Below are 18628 nucleotides of genomic sequence, written 5' to 3' on the forward strand. Positions count from 1 at the left end.
CCTAACAGTAACCACGTGGGAGTGAAGTAGAAAGTCAAAGCACTGTGAAAAAGTTGTACATGTTGGAATTTAAACCAGTAATTTCTCACTTAAAGACCAAGAGGTTTAACACTGCCCAACTCCCCACCTTCTGTTTTACGCAGCATTTTTGCCTTATTATCTTGCGTATCTTGTCTTATTTAGTCTTATTTATCTTTTTTATCTCAGACCCTGAGTTTGAAATAAAGATTGGATGGGATTATTAAAGAATAGCAGCTTTTAATACCTTTACAGCATGAACATTAATGTGGTAACATTGCAACAAAAGTGGAAAAACATCATCAGTTTTGCAGAAGAAGATATAAAGAGAAATGAAACCAAAGGTGCATTTTATTAAAAAGAAAATTTAATTAGCCAAGGACATTTTTTAAGGTGCTAGATTGTTTTAGCCCTTCAGTCATTTTCATTTCTATAAGCTTTAAGAGTGGGACTTTTTTGCATTGTCAGGGACACCTTGCTATTTGTAGTAGGTCACACAGAGGCAGGACGTTTGCTTCAGATCTGTTAACTTCTGTTTTGCTTCACTACCAGGGCTGTTTTTTGGGTTATACAACATTTCCTACAGAACCCTGATTTGGGGAAGGGATTGAAGAAAGAATCAATTCTTTAAAAGAACCTATTAGCTTCATGACTACTTGACACCTATTGTTACAAATTTGCTACAAAATATTCCTGTCATTTTTTTAAATTAATTTATTTTTATATAATCGTTTGTTCTTACGTATCTATTTTATCTACTATTTTATCATTGTTATTATTATTATACTATTTTATAATTTGTTTATATTATTTATTTGTTATTTATGCTTATTTTATCGCTTTATATTTAATATTTGAATGCATTTTCCTTTTATTCTTTTTATTTAAATTTTTTCCTTTTTTTTTTGTAAATAAATGTAGGCATAAAAGGTTAAGGATCCTATAGTCAAAATGCAAAAAGAAAAAGAAAATTATAAATATATATATATATATATATATATATATATATATATATATATATATAGTGTAGTTTTTGAATACCCTTAGCACACTAACCATAATATTAATATTTTGAATGTAAGTAATGAATAAAAACATGTGAATTGGCACTTTTTGATGGAAGCAATAGAAATTTTGCAGGCAGTCCCTAGTCACTGTCATGGCAGTGAACTTTTAAGCTTAGTTTACTTAATATGTATGTGCTTTGAGGTTTCAATAGGAAATATTCTGTGTTCTGTCTGTATGTCTGTCTTTGACAAATTGATTCACAGACTGAATCACAGAAGCACACAAAATAATCCAGACATCAACCCTTACTGTGAACGTTTATGTTTAGAACCTGACTATCAGTGATGCAGAGGATAGCTCTGATTTCCCTTTTCAACTTGTCTTGTTGTCAGATCAGGATGGTTGGCTGGGAGAGTTCTCTGGAGGCCAGTTATACCCTCTGCTGTGGAAGGAAGGTGAAGTCTACCTGCTGCCGCTCACCGAGGAAGACACTGGCTTTTACAAAGCCCCCGGTGAGTCAGAAAGCAAATTGGAAGGGATTTACCTCATTTATAGAAGCAGATTGCTACCTGAAACTGTGGGTGGGCTACATTCACTGTTTGGAATGTTTATTTAGCTTTCATTAAACTTACTGTTTAAATAGATTTTGCTGTAGCTTGTTTGCAGTTCAAATTTGCATTGAGTGTCAAGTAATTTAATTACATTTACACCATGTTTAAGTATTTAATTAGGCTACAGAAACTATAAAGAACATGACTATAAAAGAAAAGGAACTATTTTAAAAACATCTAATAGTTGCTTCTGTAATTGAACCCAAATCCTGACTGCTGTGAAGACATGCTTAGGTAAAAGAGGCCAAAGTTAGATTGGATTCAAGGGAGACATTGCTAGTCTGCCATTATTTGTTGGATTGAGTTAGGCGCATCAGACTGCAGAGCATCCCTCTCACTGTGAAAACCACATCAAGCAGAACCAGAAAATGGTTAAGGTTGAAAAGTAGTTTTGGTTGTTAGAAGTTCAAGCTTTATTTTAATCAGATAATACAAAAACACTTTGTCTACAGGGGAAAATGTATAATTCCTTACAGTTTTGCTGACATTTTTTTCTAATAATGAAATACAACTTATTTGTTTGCAAGAAAATGAAAAGCTGTTCACATTTCTAAGGAAACTACTTGAGTATTGTGGACAGTCGCTGTAAGTTAGTGAAAAAACCCATGAAGGTTAATTGTAAATCACATTAATATTTTAACCTCTGTAACATCCATAGCTTGTTCTTTTTGTTCCTCTGTGAGATTAATCCAACTATTTTGGCAGCAGGTTTTGTGATGATCATTCTGATACCTTTTCTTGAAAATCCCTTATCAGAGCCATTAGAAGATAAGGAAGCAAGTTGGCCCAATTGCAGGACTTAGAGCCCATTTCTATCAGCCACCCCAGCAGCTAAGACCTGATGGAATTGGATGTCTTGGCTATGCTGGAGAAGCAACAAAGTGAAAATTGGCTTGGTTTCTTCTTTTCTCCACTAAGTCAGTTCTAGGCATCAACTCACAGCCCCTCCAGTCATTTTGCAGTCTGCAGCCAGAAGCAAAACAGGAGCAATCCCATTAACTCTCTATTCTGGAGGTTTAATACCCAGAAAGCACGATCACAGAGAACAACTCCATCTGGGGGCCTGTTTCTTAGAAAGATGAAAAGCACCCAACTGAAGTAAGATATGACAAAGCATGGTGGTCAGGCATAATTTGTCAAATGTCATTATAAGTTCATTAGAGAGTCATTGACCGGCAAGTTTTGATGTGTGTGTGTGTCTGTATGTGCACACACAATTTATAATTATCTGTCATGTATATATACATGTTGATATGAAATTATAAATATGCAGTTAAAGTTATTTTTAAATGTGCCTTCTTGTTCACACAGTCTTCAGTGATGTCTCTGTAGGCCACAGCACACAGATTAGTGGCCCAACTAGCCGAGAACAGCTTTGTGACAGCCTGCTTATCTGCTTTGTGCAGTGCTTGTTTATGTTGTTTCTCCACATAATAAATACACACATCTATTGCCATGCCATCCCTATTAATGATCTCATTTTCTCTCGCCTTTTTCATAGTAGTGCATGTGTAGAGTCACTTTAAAGATTAGACCAGAGTGGCAGCAGCTTTGGAGGCAGCTCTGGTCTCTGTCTTTTCTCCCTCCCAGCCACTGCCCCTGCCCCTGCCTTTTTAATTTTAATTTGTATTTTGTGCTGAAATCCCTCCACTGTTTCTTCACCATGGTAAGAGATAATTCTGAGTGGCAACACCACGCCGTGTATCATGCAGAATGCAGTTTGTGTGATTGCCTTGAATGTATTTGTCATCATAGTGTGCCTAGTTTGCCTTGGGCTTGAGCTGTCACATACGGGAGAGAATTCAATCATCTGTAATTTTATTGAATTGGTAGCAAGACGAGGGGTGTTTAGGATATGCATAGCTCACCCAGTTCCAAAAATATCAGCCATTGCCAAGCCATGGACAATACTTCACAGATATTATTCTCAGCAGTTCTTGACAAGAAGTGGGGGGTTAACCAGGAAGGGAGTATTTCAGACATTATGAAAGGAAATTGAAAACAGAATTGCAGTTTAGTTTTATGAATTCCCCATGGCAGTAAGGCCAACATGGTGCTTATACCAGCTGGGATGTGAGAATCGGGCCCGCTTTTTCACATCACATGAATTTGTTTAATTTTAGTAAACATCTTAAATTGTCTTTCCTTCAATTTCCTTTCGGTTCAAACATATTAATAAATAAATACATGAGTGTGTATGAGTGCATGCACTTGCAGATACTCTAACTCCTAAGCATTGCCACTATTTCTCTGCCTTATCCTGGACATCTGGTTGTCACTTGACACAGACGGAGTTCAAGTCCCCCTGGCGACGTGAGACTGGAGAGCTGCTGACAGGAACTGTCATCAACAAACACAAAGTTACCCCCAAAACAGTTGCTTTGACCTGCATCCAAAAACTGTGGTCACCACTTGAGTCTGGATGGTAATGGCAGCTTTCTTGGCATGGCAGTGTTTCATGCTGAAGGGGACACCATCAAGCTGAAGTTGGTACATCCATCTGTTGAAAAACCTGCAATGGTGATCGTTTTCATATCTATAGCACAGGCCAACCGGCTAAGCCTGCAGCGCCATTGAGTCTAAAAGAAAACAAAACTGAATGGAAAGAAGAGGTAAAGATGGAAAGAATTTTAATGAAATATCCCACTAGTAGAAGGAAAGGTAGTATCATATGGTTGCCCTTGTGTGCAGCTAAGAAATGAAAGAGAGAAAGAAGATCCTGGACAGGTGACCCATCATTTATACTGAATGTATTGCTGCAGTTAAGGGCCTCACACAACAGTGTTACCTGCGACTGAACTTACACATAACTCAGTCTGGTGGCACTAAGGTCTAGAAATATGCAAAACAGAAAAGCGATGTAGCAAAGGAAAATGAGAAAACTGGGAAGAAATACAGTAAAAAGTGGATAATATAAGGTATAAAGAAAGAGAGCAAATGAAAAGCCAACTAATTTTTGATTGTTTTTTTTTTATTGAAGTTGATTTAGAAAACTGTTCTCTATGCTCACTAGGTTGTGTGTGCAAATATGCAGAATAATAATTACTATTGTATTATAGGAGCAGTGACCTATTTCCTTATAAATTTCTTTATCATAATTAATGAGCCTACAAATGTCCCTAAATATGAAACAAAATGATCTTATTAAAACATAGGACAGACATAAGAGAGACAGAATGATCATGCAGAAAAATTAGATGCAAAGATGACTAGCTGGAAACACAGTGAAAAGGTGGATGCAAACTTTCCTCAAAATGTTCAAAACAGAGATGCATATATTTATATATACATATATATATATATATATATATATATATATAAATTGTCCCTTCGCCCTCCGTGGACGGTCTCTCATCCATCCAAGCTGGGGTCCTCTACCAGAGGCCTGTGAGCTTGAGGGTTCTGCGCAATATCTTGGCTGTTCCTAGGACTGCACTCTTCTGGACCAAGATGTCTGAGGTTTGTCCTGAGATCTGCTGTAGCCACTCTTCCAGTTTGGGGGTTACTGCCCTGAGTGCGCCGATGACCACAGGCACCACTGTTGCCTTCACTTTCCAGGCCTTCTCAAGTTCTTCTTTCAGGCCTTGGTCTTTCTCCAGTTTCTCATGTTCCTTTTTCCTGATGTTGCAATCGCTTGGTATTGCGATGTCCACCACAACGGCTTTCCGCTGCTGTTTGTCCATTACCACAATGTCCGGCTGATTTGCCATTACCATTTTGTGGGTCTGGATCTGGAAGTCCCACAGGCTCTCAGCTCGGTTATTCTCTACCACCTTCAGAGGAGTTTCCCACCTTGACCTCGGGGCTTCCAGTCTGTACTCATTGCTGTAGATCCTGGTTGTTTGGATCAGTGAGTCAATGTCTCGCTCGCTCTTGGTGTACAGCTTGATGTCATCCATGTAGAGGAGGTGACTGATGGTAGACCCATTTCTGAGTCGGTATCCATAGCCAGTCTTGGTGATTATATGGCTGAGGGGGTTCCAACCTATGCAGAACAGCACAGGGGACAGGGCATCTCCTTGGTATATGCCACATTTGATGGACACTTGTGCAATTGGCTTGCAGTTGGCCTCAAAAGTGGTCTTCCACTGCCGCATTGAGTTTGCAATGAAGACTCTTAGAGTCCTGTTGATGTTATACATCTGCAAGCATTCCATGATCCATGTGTGTGGCATTAAGTCATAGGCTTTCTTGTAATCAATCCAGGCAGTGCACAGATTGGTATTCCTGGTTCTGCAGTCCCGAGCAACTGTTCTGTCTACCAACTGCTGGTGTTTTGCTCCTCTGGTATTTTTACCAATGTCCTTCTGTGCTGTGCTCATGTATTGATCCATGTGCCCACTTATCTTAGCCGCTATGGTGCCTGACAATTTCAATTCAATTCAAACTTTATTTGTATAGCCCTTTTCATACATTATCATGCAATACAAAGTGCTTTACAATGTAAAAACATATATTAAAAATGTAAGAGTAGAATAACACAAATGCTATCTACTTTACATTTTGAATCACACACATTCACACACGCACACACACACACACACACACACACACACACACACACCCAAGCGCGCAAACACACAACACAAACAGATGATGCCACTCTTCTTTCATAGAATTAAAACTATTCCTTCTAGTTCCTGTCTCTTTAACTGAAACGGTTTAAGAACAAAGTTTGAGAGAGAGATCTAAAAGACAAGATAAAAGACGATTGGCTTGACACCACTGTGAGGAAGCAATACCTTGGGGACCCATCCACACCATGAGCGCCCCACCAGCAACCACAGAGGCCATCGCCACAGGAGCCGACAGGATCGGGGCAGGCGGGGGCCCCCACCACAGCCACAGGACTGCAATGCAGGGCCCGTCAGCCATCCCGTCCAGGTCGACCCCCGCAGCGACAACCCTGCAGGCCGGAGAGACAGCCCACGATGTGGAGGATCCCCATGAGGGAACACCGGAGCTAGAGGATAAAAGATAAAAAAGATAAAAGCTGAAAATAAAACACAGTATAAGATACTTAAAAGAGCATAAATAAATCAACGTAATAAGAACAATAAAAGAAAATTAATATATATTAAAAAGTCAATTTAAGACCAAGATACAAATGATAAGTGATAAAAATAGACAAAATGGATAAATAGATTAATTAAAATAACTGAATAAATAAACTAATAATATTGTTAGTCAAATAACTAAATGATTAAGAAGTTCAAGTAAAAGCTAAACTAAAAAGATGTGTCTTGAGCCTCTTTTTAAAAGCATCTACAGTCTCTGCAGACCTGAGGCCCTCTGGCAGGCCGTTCCACAGGCGAGGGCCACGATATTGGAACGTGGCCTCGCCATGTGTTTTGGTCCTCGCCTTAGGAATGACCAAAAGGCCGGTACCAGAGGACCTCAGGGTCCGCGAGGGTTTATAGTCTAAAAGCAGGTCAGATAAATAAGAAGGCCCAAGACCATTAAGACATTTATAAACAAGTAAGAGAACCTTAAAATCAATCCTGAAACGCACGGGGAGCCAATGCAGCGATTTTAAAACTGGTGTAATGTGTTCCCGCCCCCTGGTCCTCGTCAGAACTCGTGCCGCTGAGTTCTGGAGTAACTGCAAGCTAGAAGTACTCTTTTTGGGAAGACCAGAGAGCAGGGCATTACAGTAATCTAATTTACTAAAAATAAAAGCATGCATCAGCACCTCCGTGCTGGCAAGAGAGAGAAACGGGCGGACTCTGGCGATGTTTTTAAGATGATAAAAGCCTGTCTTTGTGACATTTCTAATGTGTGGAGTAAAGTTCAGCTCAGAGTCAAAAAGAACACCCAGATTTCTCACACACTGAGAAAGTTTAAAGTCTTGTAGTTTGCATGAGATGCTCCCTCTCTTGTCTTCAGGACCGATAGTTAAAACCTCAGTCTTGTCCTGGTTGAGCTGTAAGACAAGAGCTTCCATGTGGTGGGGAGACAGGTTATTGGCCGATAGTTGGATGGAACTGTTCTCTTCAGGGGATCCTTCTGGATCAGGATTGTCTGGCCTTTAGTTAGGTTCAGGGTGGGTCCCATTCTTTAGCAGCTGGGTCATTTGTGCTGCCAGGCACTCATGGAGTGTAGTTAGCTTCTTCAGCCAGTAGGTGTGAACCATGTCAGGCCCTGGTGCTGTCCAGTCTTTCATACCTGAGACTCTTTGTTGGATGTCTGCCAGTGGTTGCTGTGGTCTGCTCTTAGATCCATCAGCCACTGCACACCGCAGCTGTGCGATGCTTCCTCCTCCCATATGCTTTTCCAGTATTGTTCAGTCTCGAGCCTTGGCGGGTCTGCCCTGTTGTTATTACCCTGGTTGAGCTGGTTAAGTTGAGAAGAGCCGGTTTATTCGCCTTGCTTCAATTTCTCTCGTGTACCCCTTTAGGCAGGTGGCCAAGGCTTGGAGTCGTTGTTTGAGTCACTTCAGGTAAGGGCATCTGGCTGTACCAGATGTGGTGTGGGCATCTGGCTGTACTGGATGGGGAGTTGTTGTTAACTTCCCATCCAGGTGGATCCCGTGTGTATATATATATATATATATATATATATATATATATATATATGACTTCTGCCTACCTACCTACCTCATATGATGAGAGACAAGGGCGAGAGGCGAGAACAGAGGGGTTACATGCAGAGAATGTAACCCCTCAGTGTAGCTCAATATATGTATACATATTTGTGTGTGTGTGTGTGTGTGTGTGTGTGTGTGTGTGTGTGTGTGTGAGAGAGAGAGAGAGAGAGAGAGAGCGATTCACAAACTGATAGAAAAAGTATAATAAGTGTGATAAAAAAGTGAACTAGAATGCCTTCTAATAAATAGAAAGCAACCATGTAGAAATGCATAATTATCAGCAGAAGACACATAATTAAAAATATGGTAGATAAAAGGACCATATTGCCCTAACCCTAACCCCTGGAATTTACTCATTTGGAGACAACAACCACAAATTGGAATAGTATGGTTTGTGGTGCGTTTCTCTCAGTCTGACTGGTGTTTATCAGAAGCGTGAGCTCCAGGCTCTGTTTCATGATCTCTGCATGTTTATAACCAACTCTGTCATTCACAATTGACTTACTGGATTACTGTTCACCCAAAGATCCTGCACTGTAAAATGTAGCATTGGTTTTAGTAGAATTGATTGAGTGGATCTAATTTTATTTTAATTCAACTATTATTACTAATCTTAACTAAGTCATAGAAACTTCAGTGTATAAAGGGTCAAATAAATTAAGTTGAATCAATGTAATTAAGATGGGTACATGGTATGATGGACAGGAAGTGTTTCCAACAATGTTATTCACTTCTATTAATAAATTAGGAATAATTCCTTGTATATAACTTTGTACTTGCACTTTTAGTAATAGTTAACGTTATCCAAAACTTTTTAAAAGTTGTATGTTTTATTTATTTGGTTGATTCAGATTCAGATAACAAAATATTTCTAATGATTTCAGTAGGATGTAAAAATTTTAAATGTGATGTTCAATCATGCAAACTAAAACATCTCAAAGTTCCTCTTGGTTAGTTTCCTGTTGTCTTTGTGTTCTCGCTGTTATGATGAATAATAATAAGTTATTTAGACATAATAAAATGTAAAAAATGCAAAAACGTCAGCCTTGATCATCTCTACTTACAGAGCACCTCATGAAGAAACCAGTTTTCAGCAAAATAGACACCAAAACCTTTTTGGTCACCTCATGTCAGCAATAATCCACCTCTCACCTGAGTTTCAGTGTATAGGCAACATGTTGTTAGAATGTTAGAACAATTTTCTGCTAATCAGTTAAGTAAGGTGAACTTTAAATCATCACGTGTCACATCAAGTTTCTTTTCCAACCGCATGTCCTTACAACACACGTTCATAAAACTTCTACAAACTCAAATCATTTAGTCACTTAAGCTAACAAAATCTTTTTTTTTTTTTTTTAAGTCGGGCCAAGTTGTCAAATCTTACTTTAGATTTCATTCTATTTTCGTGTAGATATATTTTAAGAAATGCACAACTATTTGTGTGGACTGCTAAAGAGTTTTAAGAGCTGAAATAATCTCTTGAATAATCTCTGCTCTTTGTTGACAGGCTACCACTCTGCTCCATACTCCACTTTCTCCCCTTTTACCTCTTTGAAAACATCACAGAGATGTGATCCTTGCAGCAGTTTTAGTCTGTCATATTAAATTGTTCATGTAGCTCATGTTTCAAGTCACGTTTTGCACCTGCATGCAGTGGTGGAGTTGGATTAATCACAATGTTGGACTTGTCTAAAAGTTCAGAGTTTATCCATCCAGCTTGTGCTCTCAGACTATCAGCCTGATGGTCTATGTTAAAGCCTCAGTGGGACTTGCACAGTGATTTAATCGAAAGTGAGTTGATTTAATTTGGTTGGAGAGAAGTCTAAACCCTCTGATTGATTGGGGACTCCTTCACTATACACCACAAGTTATGCGGGCATATTTCACTTGTTGTGATGGCAGCTTTAAGTGCTTCTGGCAGTGGTACAGTCAATGGACTTCAGATCATTCTGACAGAGTCATAGAAACAAATTGAAAAAAACAAACAAAAAAAAACACATAACATGAAGCTGTTTTCATGAAATACAGGCAGCATCTAATGTTAATAAGATCTTCTTTTAATAGCTTTATCTTTAAATTTTGACAACCCCAGCTTGCAGTAAAACCTTTCCTCGAGCAATGTCCTGACATTTTAGAAAATAATTGTTTACTTTCTAAGAATTAGGTGAGAAATTTGAAATTGCTCTTGTTTCATTGACAGCTGATTGGTTAACCTTAGTCAAAGTCCTTTGAGACACATTTCACCACTTGGTCAACATCCTATAAACGTTTCCAGGTCATTATTTCAAGTGAACAAGACCAGATTTAATTTAAATGAATAGTGAAAGATCAATAATTGCAATTTAAATGCTTACAGGTACTTAAAATACCCATCTACGGAATGGCCAGATTGACTCTGAAAGAAAACAGAAATTCAGAACAATGTAAGCCCTGAAATAAGGACTGAATATGGTCTTACTCTTTATACATCTGCAACACAGAGTTTTGGCATGATTAAAGTAAAGAAGGAAATAGAAATCTCTAGTTTAACATAAGGACTAGGTGGACCTTGATGGTATTTGATTCTGTCTAAACTGATGTTATAGGAAGGAAAAAACTGGTAGAAATAATGTCCACTTTAATGTGTTATTTAATATGCTGTTAAAGGCAGAGTTGTTTTATTATTATTATTATTATTATTATTATTGTTGTTGTTGTTATTATCCCAAAAAGTGCCCACCAAAATCTTTAAACTTTTCTTACTAATTGCTTGTGTCATACTTGTTTTACTTGTGTAAAAGCAACAGCTTTAATGGTGAATATTAGAGGACATTGGTGTGGATCTCTGAAAGGTTTAAATGTATTGGTGTGGACACCTTTTGGACAGAGCCATGCAGGCCGTTTCTGTCTGCTCTTAATATTTTTTTATGCTACATTAAGTGAATTATTTTGTGGCTCTTCATATTAAATCAATGACAAGAAAAAAACAGATTTCTAAGTTATCCAAATTGATATAGTAACCAATTTGTCATGTAATAGCTGAAATGTACATTAAATGTTATGGTGAAAATGTGCAGAAGAAGATACTTTTTTCCAATTAGATAATTTACTTCAAATTAAGAATATAAATCCATGACAATGTAGACAGCAGATCATACGAATGATGATCAATTCCCTTGTAGGGTTTTTAAAATAATTACTTTAGATAAGGCCATGCAACTTGTCAGTGGCCCATTAATAACTGTGTTTTGGTTCTTCCATCCTCACCAACACAGAAAACAAACCGTGTGATGCAGAAGAAACTATTGCAGAATAATGGCCACCAAGCTAAATCTAAAACATTACTGCTCACAGCCGTAAGGGAGCACTATGGGAGAACATTAGCTTAGTCACAAAATAGCTTTACTGGGCTCATTAACTACAGTTATGCAAGGTATGTGTGGAAAATATTCCCTATTAATCATTTCAAAAGTAATATACATTGACTTTCATTTTCTGTGAACATGAGGTTTGTACATTACTCATTATTACAGTGCATCATTCCCCAAATTGAGGTAATTACCTCTTGTCTGCTCCCCCAAAATTGTGGCTCTACTGGGGCTGTTCTCTAATGCAACAATAATCATCTGCTGGCAAATGCTTCTCTTTTGAGTGCCGATTGAGTCGTGTTTATGTTAGTGAGTGACTGGAGATACCAAATTTCATAAAATGACAGATATACAATGTCAGATGCCTTTGGGAGGTTCCACTTTGACAAAATTTCCTGCAGAAATATGGAAACCCAATCAAAATCAATTAAAGCCTGAAGGGTCTCGACTATAATAACACCACGTCTTATAACGTAGATGATCTGAGCATTCTTCTAGCAGCTTGTGCTGTATTTTTTACTTTCATCTGTTTCCTGTTTCAAACTTTGCAAAAGCATCTTAATGAGCAACTTAATATCAAAAAGCCAAGTCAGTGACTTTGACATCAGACCGATGCCAAATGTTTTACAATGGAAATACAGAGAAATACTCCTCATGAAAATTAACAATGAGCAAAAGTGAAAAGTGGACATAGTTTAGCTCCTATCACCGTATCATGTACACCATGTCACATACAATATGTCTGAGCTTTAGATTTGCTCAGACCTGAGTGTTGGGTGAGACTAAAAGAGCGTATTGTTATTTCATTATTTGTTTTTCTACTAGTTCAGATCCTTAAATGTGAGGGCCTAATAAAAGAACTCCTGCTACTTGGACATTTAATTTAAAGCTCTGTTTGTTCAGAACTATTTTTTAATGTCTTTTCTGCAATATATATTGATTCAGAAACTACAGTGAAAGGCCTGAGAGCTCCTTTGAAACAAGAATGTGATTATTAAACTCAGTGCTCATGGCAGTTGATTGTTAGGCCACATGACATGCTCCTGGTTGTCAATATTTATCAATTTCCTATGATTTTAAATTCTCTAGGAGATGAATGACATCCTGTTGGGGTGTACATAAAATGCTACTCAATACTAATTTATTTTAATCGTCTCTTGTTTAATTGATGCCCATTTGCCATTTCCTTCCAGTCTTTGTTCAAAAGTTAAATGATGCATCCAAATGTAGAACCACAGTCATTCATGTTTCCTCACACTAGTAATTTCAAGGGGAGGGGTGGGGTGTAAAAAGCACATTTGAGCTGCTCAACAAAAGATGGATAAATTACTAAAAGATGGAACAGGACTGCCAGTGTAACAATATAATTTATAGTAAAGCAACTGAGAGTGATATTTGAAGAACATGCATTATTTAGGTTACCATGAAATGCATGGTGTGTTTTGAAGAATAAAAACAGCTATTGCTATAATTTCATACTCATCTGACATTTCTTACAAAAAATATGAGCTTTTTTTTAACTAGCTGTTTATACAGATCGGTGACTAATACATTAGCCATAGCACAAAGTACCTCATTTCAGGGTGTCAAAAAGTCAATTCAAACGCAGGTGAGATATAAAAACATTCATCATTGTAGCAGCGGACAAGAGTGGGCTGTGTAAGGGCACCACGCAAATAACAAAAGCCGGCTCCTGGTTGAGGAGATATTGGATGATCAGACAGCAGAATTGCTCTGAATGATGCCAAAGACCCCTCGCAAGCAAAATCACCCACTCAATTCCACGGCCCTCTTAAGCCCCAGAGGAGCTCAGGATGTACTTCACACACGATTACGCTCAGAAACAAGATGGCAACCAAGCGTGCAACCTGTCACTTTCCCCCCGCTTACTCAACCACATCAACCACATCTTAGAGAGAATGGCAACATCATTGTTTTGGTTTTGTTTGTTTTATTTTCCTTGATATAAATTTTCATAATAGAGATGACCTGTTTCCCATGATTTCAGAAATACATGTTTTGGGGGTTTTTTTTTTTCCTTCTTTTTGAGTGGAAAAACAGGATCTTTCAAAAGCCTGGGTATCCCATAAATTGGATGTTGTCTGATATCCTTTTCTCAGGCCATAAATGAATAGTTATTGCTTTGGCTTTCTAAAAGTTATCCATCGTTCAGGTGATGAAGATTTCAAGACTTTATAGGTAACCTTTGACCTTAAACAATCACCATTCATGGTCATCTTTAACAGCTTTATAGCAGCCTGACAGGTAGATTAGCTATGCCCACAAAGCAGAAATTGGCAACAAGGACAAAGTAAAGTATATTTCTAGGCAGGACTGTAATAATATACATAATTTTTATACATACATATATATAATTATATATATATATATATATATATATATATATATATATATATATATACGGTGGAGTACATAATGGAGGCTTTCCTGTCTCTTTCCACCACAAAAATCATCTTTATAAGATCAAAAAGAACATCTAAACATGCCAGGGAAATTTGTAAAATTGTAGACATATGCTAAAGTATAGAATTTAAGCCACAATAATCATAAATATAGTTTGAAAGCAGACCAGATTTAAAGAGCAGCTTCCCAACTGTTAGGCATTGAGTTGGATCAGTCATGCTTTGGATTTGGGCTGTAGCCAGCTGCAAGGGAAATGTTTCACTTATAGAGGAAAGATGGATTAGCAATTACTGGAGGCGAGCGTCACATAATTTGTGAAAAAGCTGAAGATAAAAAGAGGTTGGCTAATGATCACACAATGGACTACCTCAAGCAATGAAAACTGGAAGTTTTGCCATCACCCTTCTAAATATCTCAAATCTGGAGGATTCAATGATGATGCACCAAGAATCACATAGAATTTGATGCATTTTGCAGCAAGTGTCAGGATTTGTGAGTAGAACCTGGAAGCAGGTTGATTCATAAGAAAATATCCCAGTAATTCTGCACAGTTTGTATGACCAGGGTCCAGTTACTGGAGGGGGGAAAAACCAGTACCAGAAGCCAATCCAAATAGGTGAACAATCTTCTGACAGTTTTGTTGAAGGGTGTGATTGAGGTGACAAGCAGATGGGAAGACAAACAGACAAAAAAGGAAGAGGGGTGGTTAGAGCTGCAATGATTGGGAAGGATTCCCCACTGAGTTGTAACAATGATTTGGTGCTGAATGGTGATTAGACCAGTGAAGAAATGCTGCTGGGTTGATGAGTGGACTGTGCCAGGAACCCTCGTGACAAGTGCTGAACCCACACCTGCACACAAGCTAAAACTGGGAAACACACAAGGGAGGAGGGAAAATGAGATACACAAGGGAAAACAAACTTTGAGTGGATGGCTCATGGCACCAAGAATGAATGAAGACCCTTAAACACTCTCTAAAAGACCATTAGCTGATAGAAAATTTATTTACAAGCTGTAATATTTACCAAAGGCAGTGTAAGTTTGTACTGACCAGTGGATGCTTTGTGACTTTTAACTTTTTCTTTCATTTTAAATTGTAAAAGAGGAGAAGAAGTATTCTTGGATAAAATGTTATATTCCATATTAGGTACTTTTATGTGCCATTCTATGTAATGCAAGACCTTCCACACTGTCTTGTTGTGTTTGCATCTTTCATATTTCCATAATGTGGGAGGGAAAGAATTTAATCTATTTTCATATATTGGAAGCAACTTTAGTGTATTCCTGTTTTAAACAGTTTTGAGGGTGGAGAGTGGGTGTCTTGTGATAGTTAAAATCTTTGAAGTCTTGTTAATGTACTATAAGGAGCGAAAGATGAGAGGGTAATTATGCACAGACTCCTGCAGTGCTCCATGTGAGCTCAACAAGCCATTAACTCTGACTTAATATATACACAAATACAGACTAAGATAGAAAATATTTTATTCAAATTTGCACAAAAATAGATACTATTTCAACTTTCACCACACTTGCACAAACATCTGTATTTACATTACTGGCAGAAAGATGGCCCAGTCCTAAATTATAATGATGACTCTAACCACATCTCTAACATCCGACCTCTACCTCTCTGCTAGAGAAATTCCTGGGTTACCAAGTCCACAGTTATGGGCAGCTTCTCTACATCACCTTCACCTCTGAGACCCCCGAGCTGCTCCCTGATCATGTCACCCTGCTACTCCAAGGCTCTGGACTCACGCTGTTAGCTGACCTTTCCTCCCAGCCTCTGTTGGACCACAACCCTGCCTTAACCCCCCGGCACTCCTTCATTGTCAGGTGTGTGCACATGTTGTTTTTTAATTAGCTTTAGGATTGTTAGCTTGGATGTCATGGTGTTTTGTTTATTTTCTGCATCTGTAGACTTCTCTGTTGCATGGGTTGCTTGTTACTACATTATATTAAGAGTCTGAAGAGTACTATCCAAGATATCTGTGATTAGTGCTCACTCACATCAACTCTACTGTCATGGGGCGAGCAGAATCACAGGATATGAACATAGTGATGAGCCTGCTCCTTCATGTACTGGATGTCATGTAGATATGGAAGGTGCAGAGCAGCATTACATTCAGTTTATGTAATACATAAGTACAGGAGTGATGAAACATCAACAGTTTGAGAAAGAGGTAGGAAAACCATCAAATTTAACTGAGAACTGATTGAGAAACAGGGGTAAATAAGGACTGCAAATACAAAAACTGTGAAATATATTATCAAAACAATTCTTAGGATAAAAAGAGGGAATTAATCCACAAATACAGGCAGGCATCCAAAATATACTGAGAGGGTAAAAGAGGCAGTATGAATAAACAGAAGAAGCTTGTCACATGTTGAATAAAACTACCGAGCATTTGGTAGAGCAGCTGGCTCTTAGGACATCTTATGTGGTGTCCACATTTAAATACAGGATCCAGGAATTTATGTGCTGCTGGTAGGTGAATGGACAAATGAGTTAGGTGTATGATTTTACCCATATGTAGAAAGGAATAGCAGGATAGATAAAGAAAAATGTAAATATGATTACAATTCAGATTAAACACCAGGATTAACATGTGACTGAGAAATTAAATTAATTCAGCTGACAGGCGACATCATCGATACACCCACTGCACTGTTTTCTCCATTGTCGTCAGAGGAAGAAAAATACTTTGAGATGTAGACATAAGACATTGCTACAAAATATCTATCAAAGACGTGACTCAATTAAGGTGAAAAGATGCATTTTTCTCAACTAACATTGGTTCTCTTTGTTTTGAAATCAATGGTTTAGAGGAAAAGGGTCTGCACAAGTTATTTATCTTCCTGGATGTGATTATGGGAGTGACCATTAAATGGTGATTGTGGTCATTTTAAATCAGATGATGTAATACAACTTGTGATTACCTGTTGTTGTGTCTGGACTGGAGCATCACTCTGCTACGAAACTTGAGGAAGTGGACAACGGGGAGTCTGGCTGTTAAGGTTCACCAGGTCATAGCACGGAAAGAGGAGCTAAGTGGATTATAGTGACAGCATGCAGGGTGCTAGACAGTGTGTAGAGTTGGCCTGGAGGTAGAATATGCAATAAGTGGTCCCTCTGCAGTCTGATACCCCAACACCAGGGCTGAAATTAGATACAAGGCGTCACAGACCGCAGACTAAGTGAAATCATTATCGATCTCCTAGAAGGAAACTTAGAGGCTAGATGGCATACAAAGAATAATAATGTTAACATTAAAAATCTGAACAAATATGAAGTCTAAGTGTGGATGAACAGATATTAATACTGTACATGAGGTGATAGAAACGCCATACTTAATTTTTTTTGAGTGTGACTTGTGTAATCAGATTATCAGCAAATTTCTTGGGCAGTGCCAGTTAAAGCACAAGTTCATTTTATATAACAAACAATGTGATGACTCGACATCAAAACTAGCCATTTTCAATTATAAGTGGAACAGAGAAAAGACCAGTAAACCACAGCGCAGACAGTAAGTGAGAGGAAGGAGCCTGGAACACGCTACCATTTTTGGAGGAGGAGTTGTACAGTCAAACCAGCAAATTGGTCACTTCCAACTCTCTATAAAAACACTTAAAGGCACAGTGTGTAAGAATAACTGGTATCTAGTGGTAAAAATGGCCATAGAAATATCTTTAAATATTTGTTGTGAGTGGATGGTGGCTATCAGGGGCCAAAATTCTTCCAGATCATGTTATAATATGCAAGACGATCCATTAACCTCAGGTGCAGCAGTGACTGCACTACAAGTAACTACCTCAACATTGTGACATGTGCACCATCTTTTTCTATGTGCCTTTAAGGCTCAGGGGGTCTCACTTCTCATACAAAGTTGTTTGTCCATTCAGAGACTCTGTGGTATAAATGGTGGCCCAAATATGGCAGCTACCGTGTATGTGGATTCATGGCAAGCAGATATAAATAAGTCGTTCTAAGAGAATAAAAATCTAACATTTTTTTCAGTAAAGGGATTAGATACCAATAGAAACACTGTTCCAAAGCTCCAATGATTTTTTTTTTTTTTTTTTTTTTTGGTCACTGACCTTTAATTTTGTTACACACTCACATTTAATACAAAAGACAGACACCAAGGACATAAACAGAGGGCATGTAAGGGTTTTTGTAGCTGATGTGATGTCCAGGGTATGGAAATGTTTGCATCGTGAAACTTAAGTAAAAACAGTTCAGAGGACCATTTATTCACAAATCACCAGGCACTATGAATGCTGATGACCTCAGACTCTTCTGTAAGTATCATTTTTGAATTGGCACATGATGGCATGATGCAGCTTCAGCAAACACTTTTTGGTACAAGTTTTGGTACAAGAACAAGTTTTATTTTTCTTTTTTCTTTGATACAGTTGCTATCTTTCTGTTAGTTAATTCATGCTTTTGTATCTGTGTGACGTTCCTAATATAATCTTTTCTAAATCAAATGTGTTAATGCTTCCCATGCATAGGCACGTAAGCACAATACGGTAAGTAAAAATAATTCTCCTGCATTGTGTCTCTTCCTGCAAACATTTATATAGTAGTGCTTCTGGTCCCCATCTTCTTTTTAAAGTGAATTGTATTCCTA

At 38.1% G+C, this 18628-nt stretch overlaps 1 protein-coding gene across 1 annotated transcript in view; it reads left to right on the forward strand.

Annotated features, from left to right (window-relative positions):
- lamc3 (laminin, gamma 3) overlaps positions 1-18628 on the forward strand; it is a 135264-nt gene that overhangs the window by 62795 nt on the left and 53841 nt on the right. The window contains exons 9-10 of the mRNA XM_041970435.1: positions 1419-1538; positions 15632-15830. Of these exons, the coding sequence (XP_041826369.1) occupies positions 1419-1538; positions 15632-15830 (319 nt within the window). The remainder of the gene's footprint in view (positions 1-1418; positions 1539-15631; positions 15831-18628) is intronic.

The sequence above is a fragment of the Melanotaenia boesemani genome, chromosome 19, assembly GCF_017639745.1.
Source record: "Melanotaenia boesemani isolate fMelBoe1 chromosome 19, fMelBoe1.pri, whole genome shotgun sequence".
Lineage (NCBI taxonomy): Eukaryota > Metazoa > Chordata > Actinopteri > Atheriniformes > Melanotaeniidae > Melanotaenia > Melanotaenia boesemani.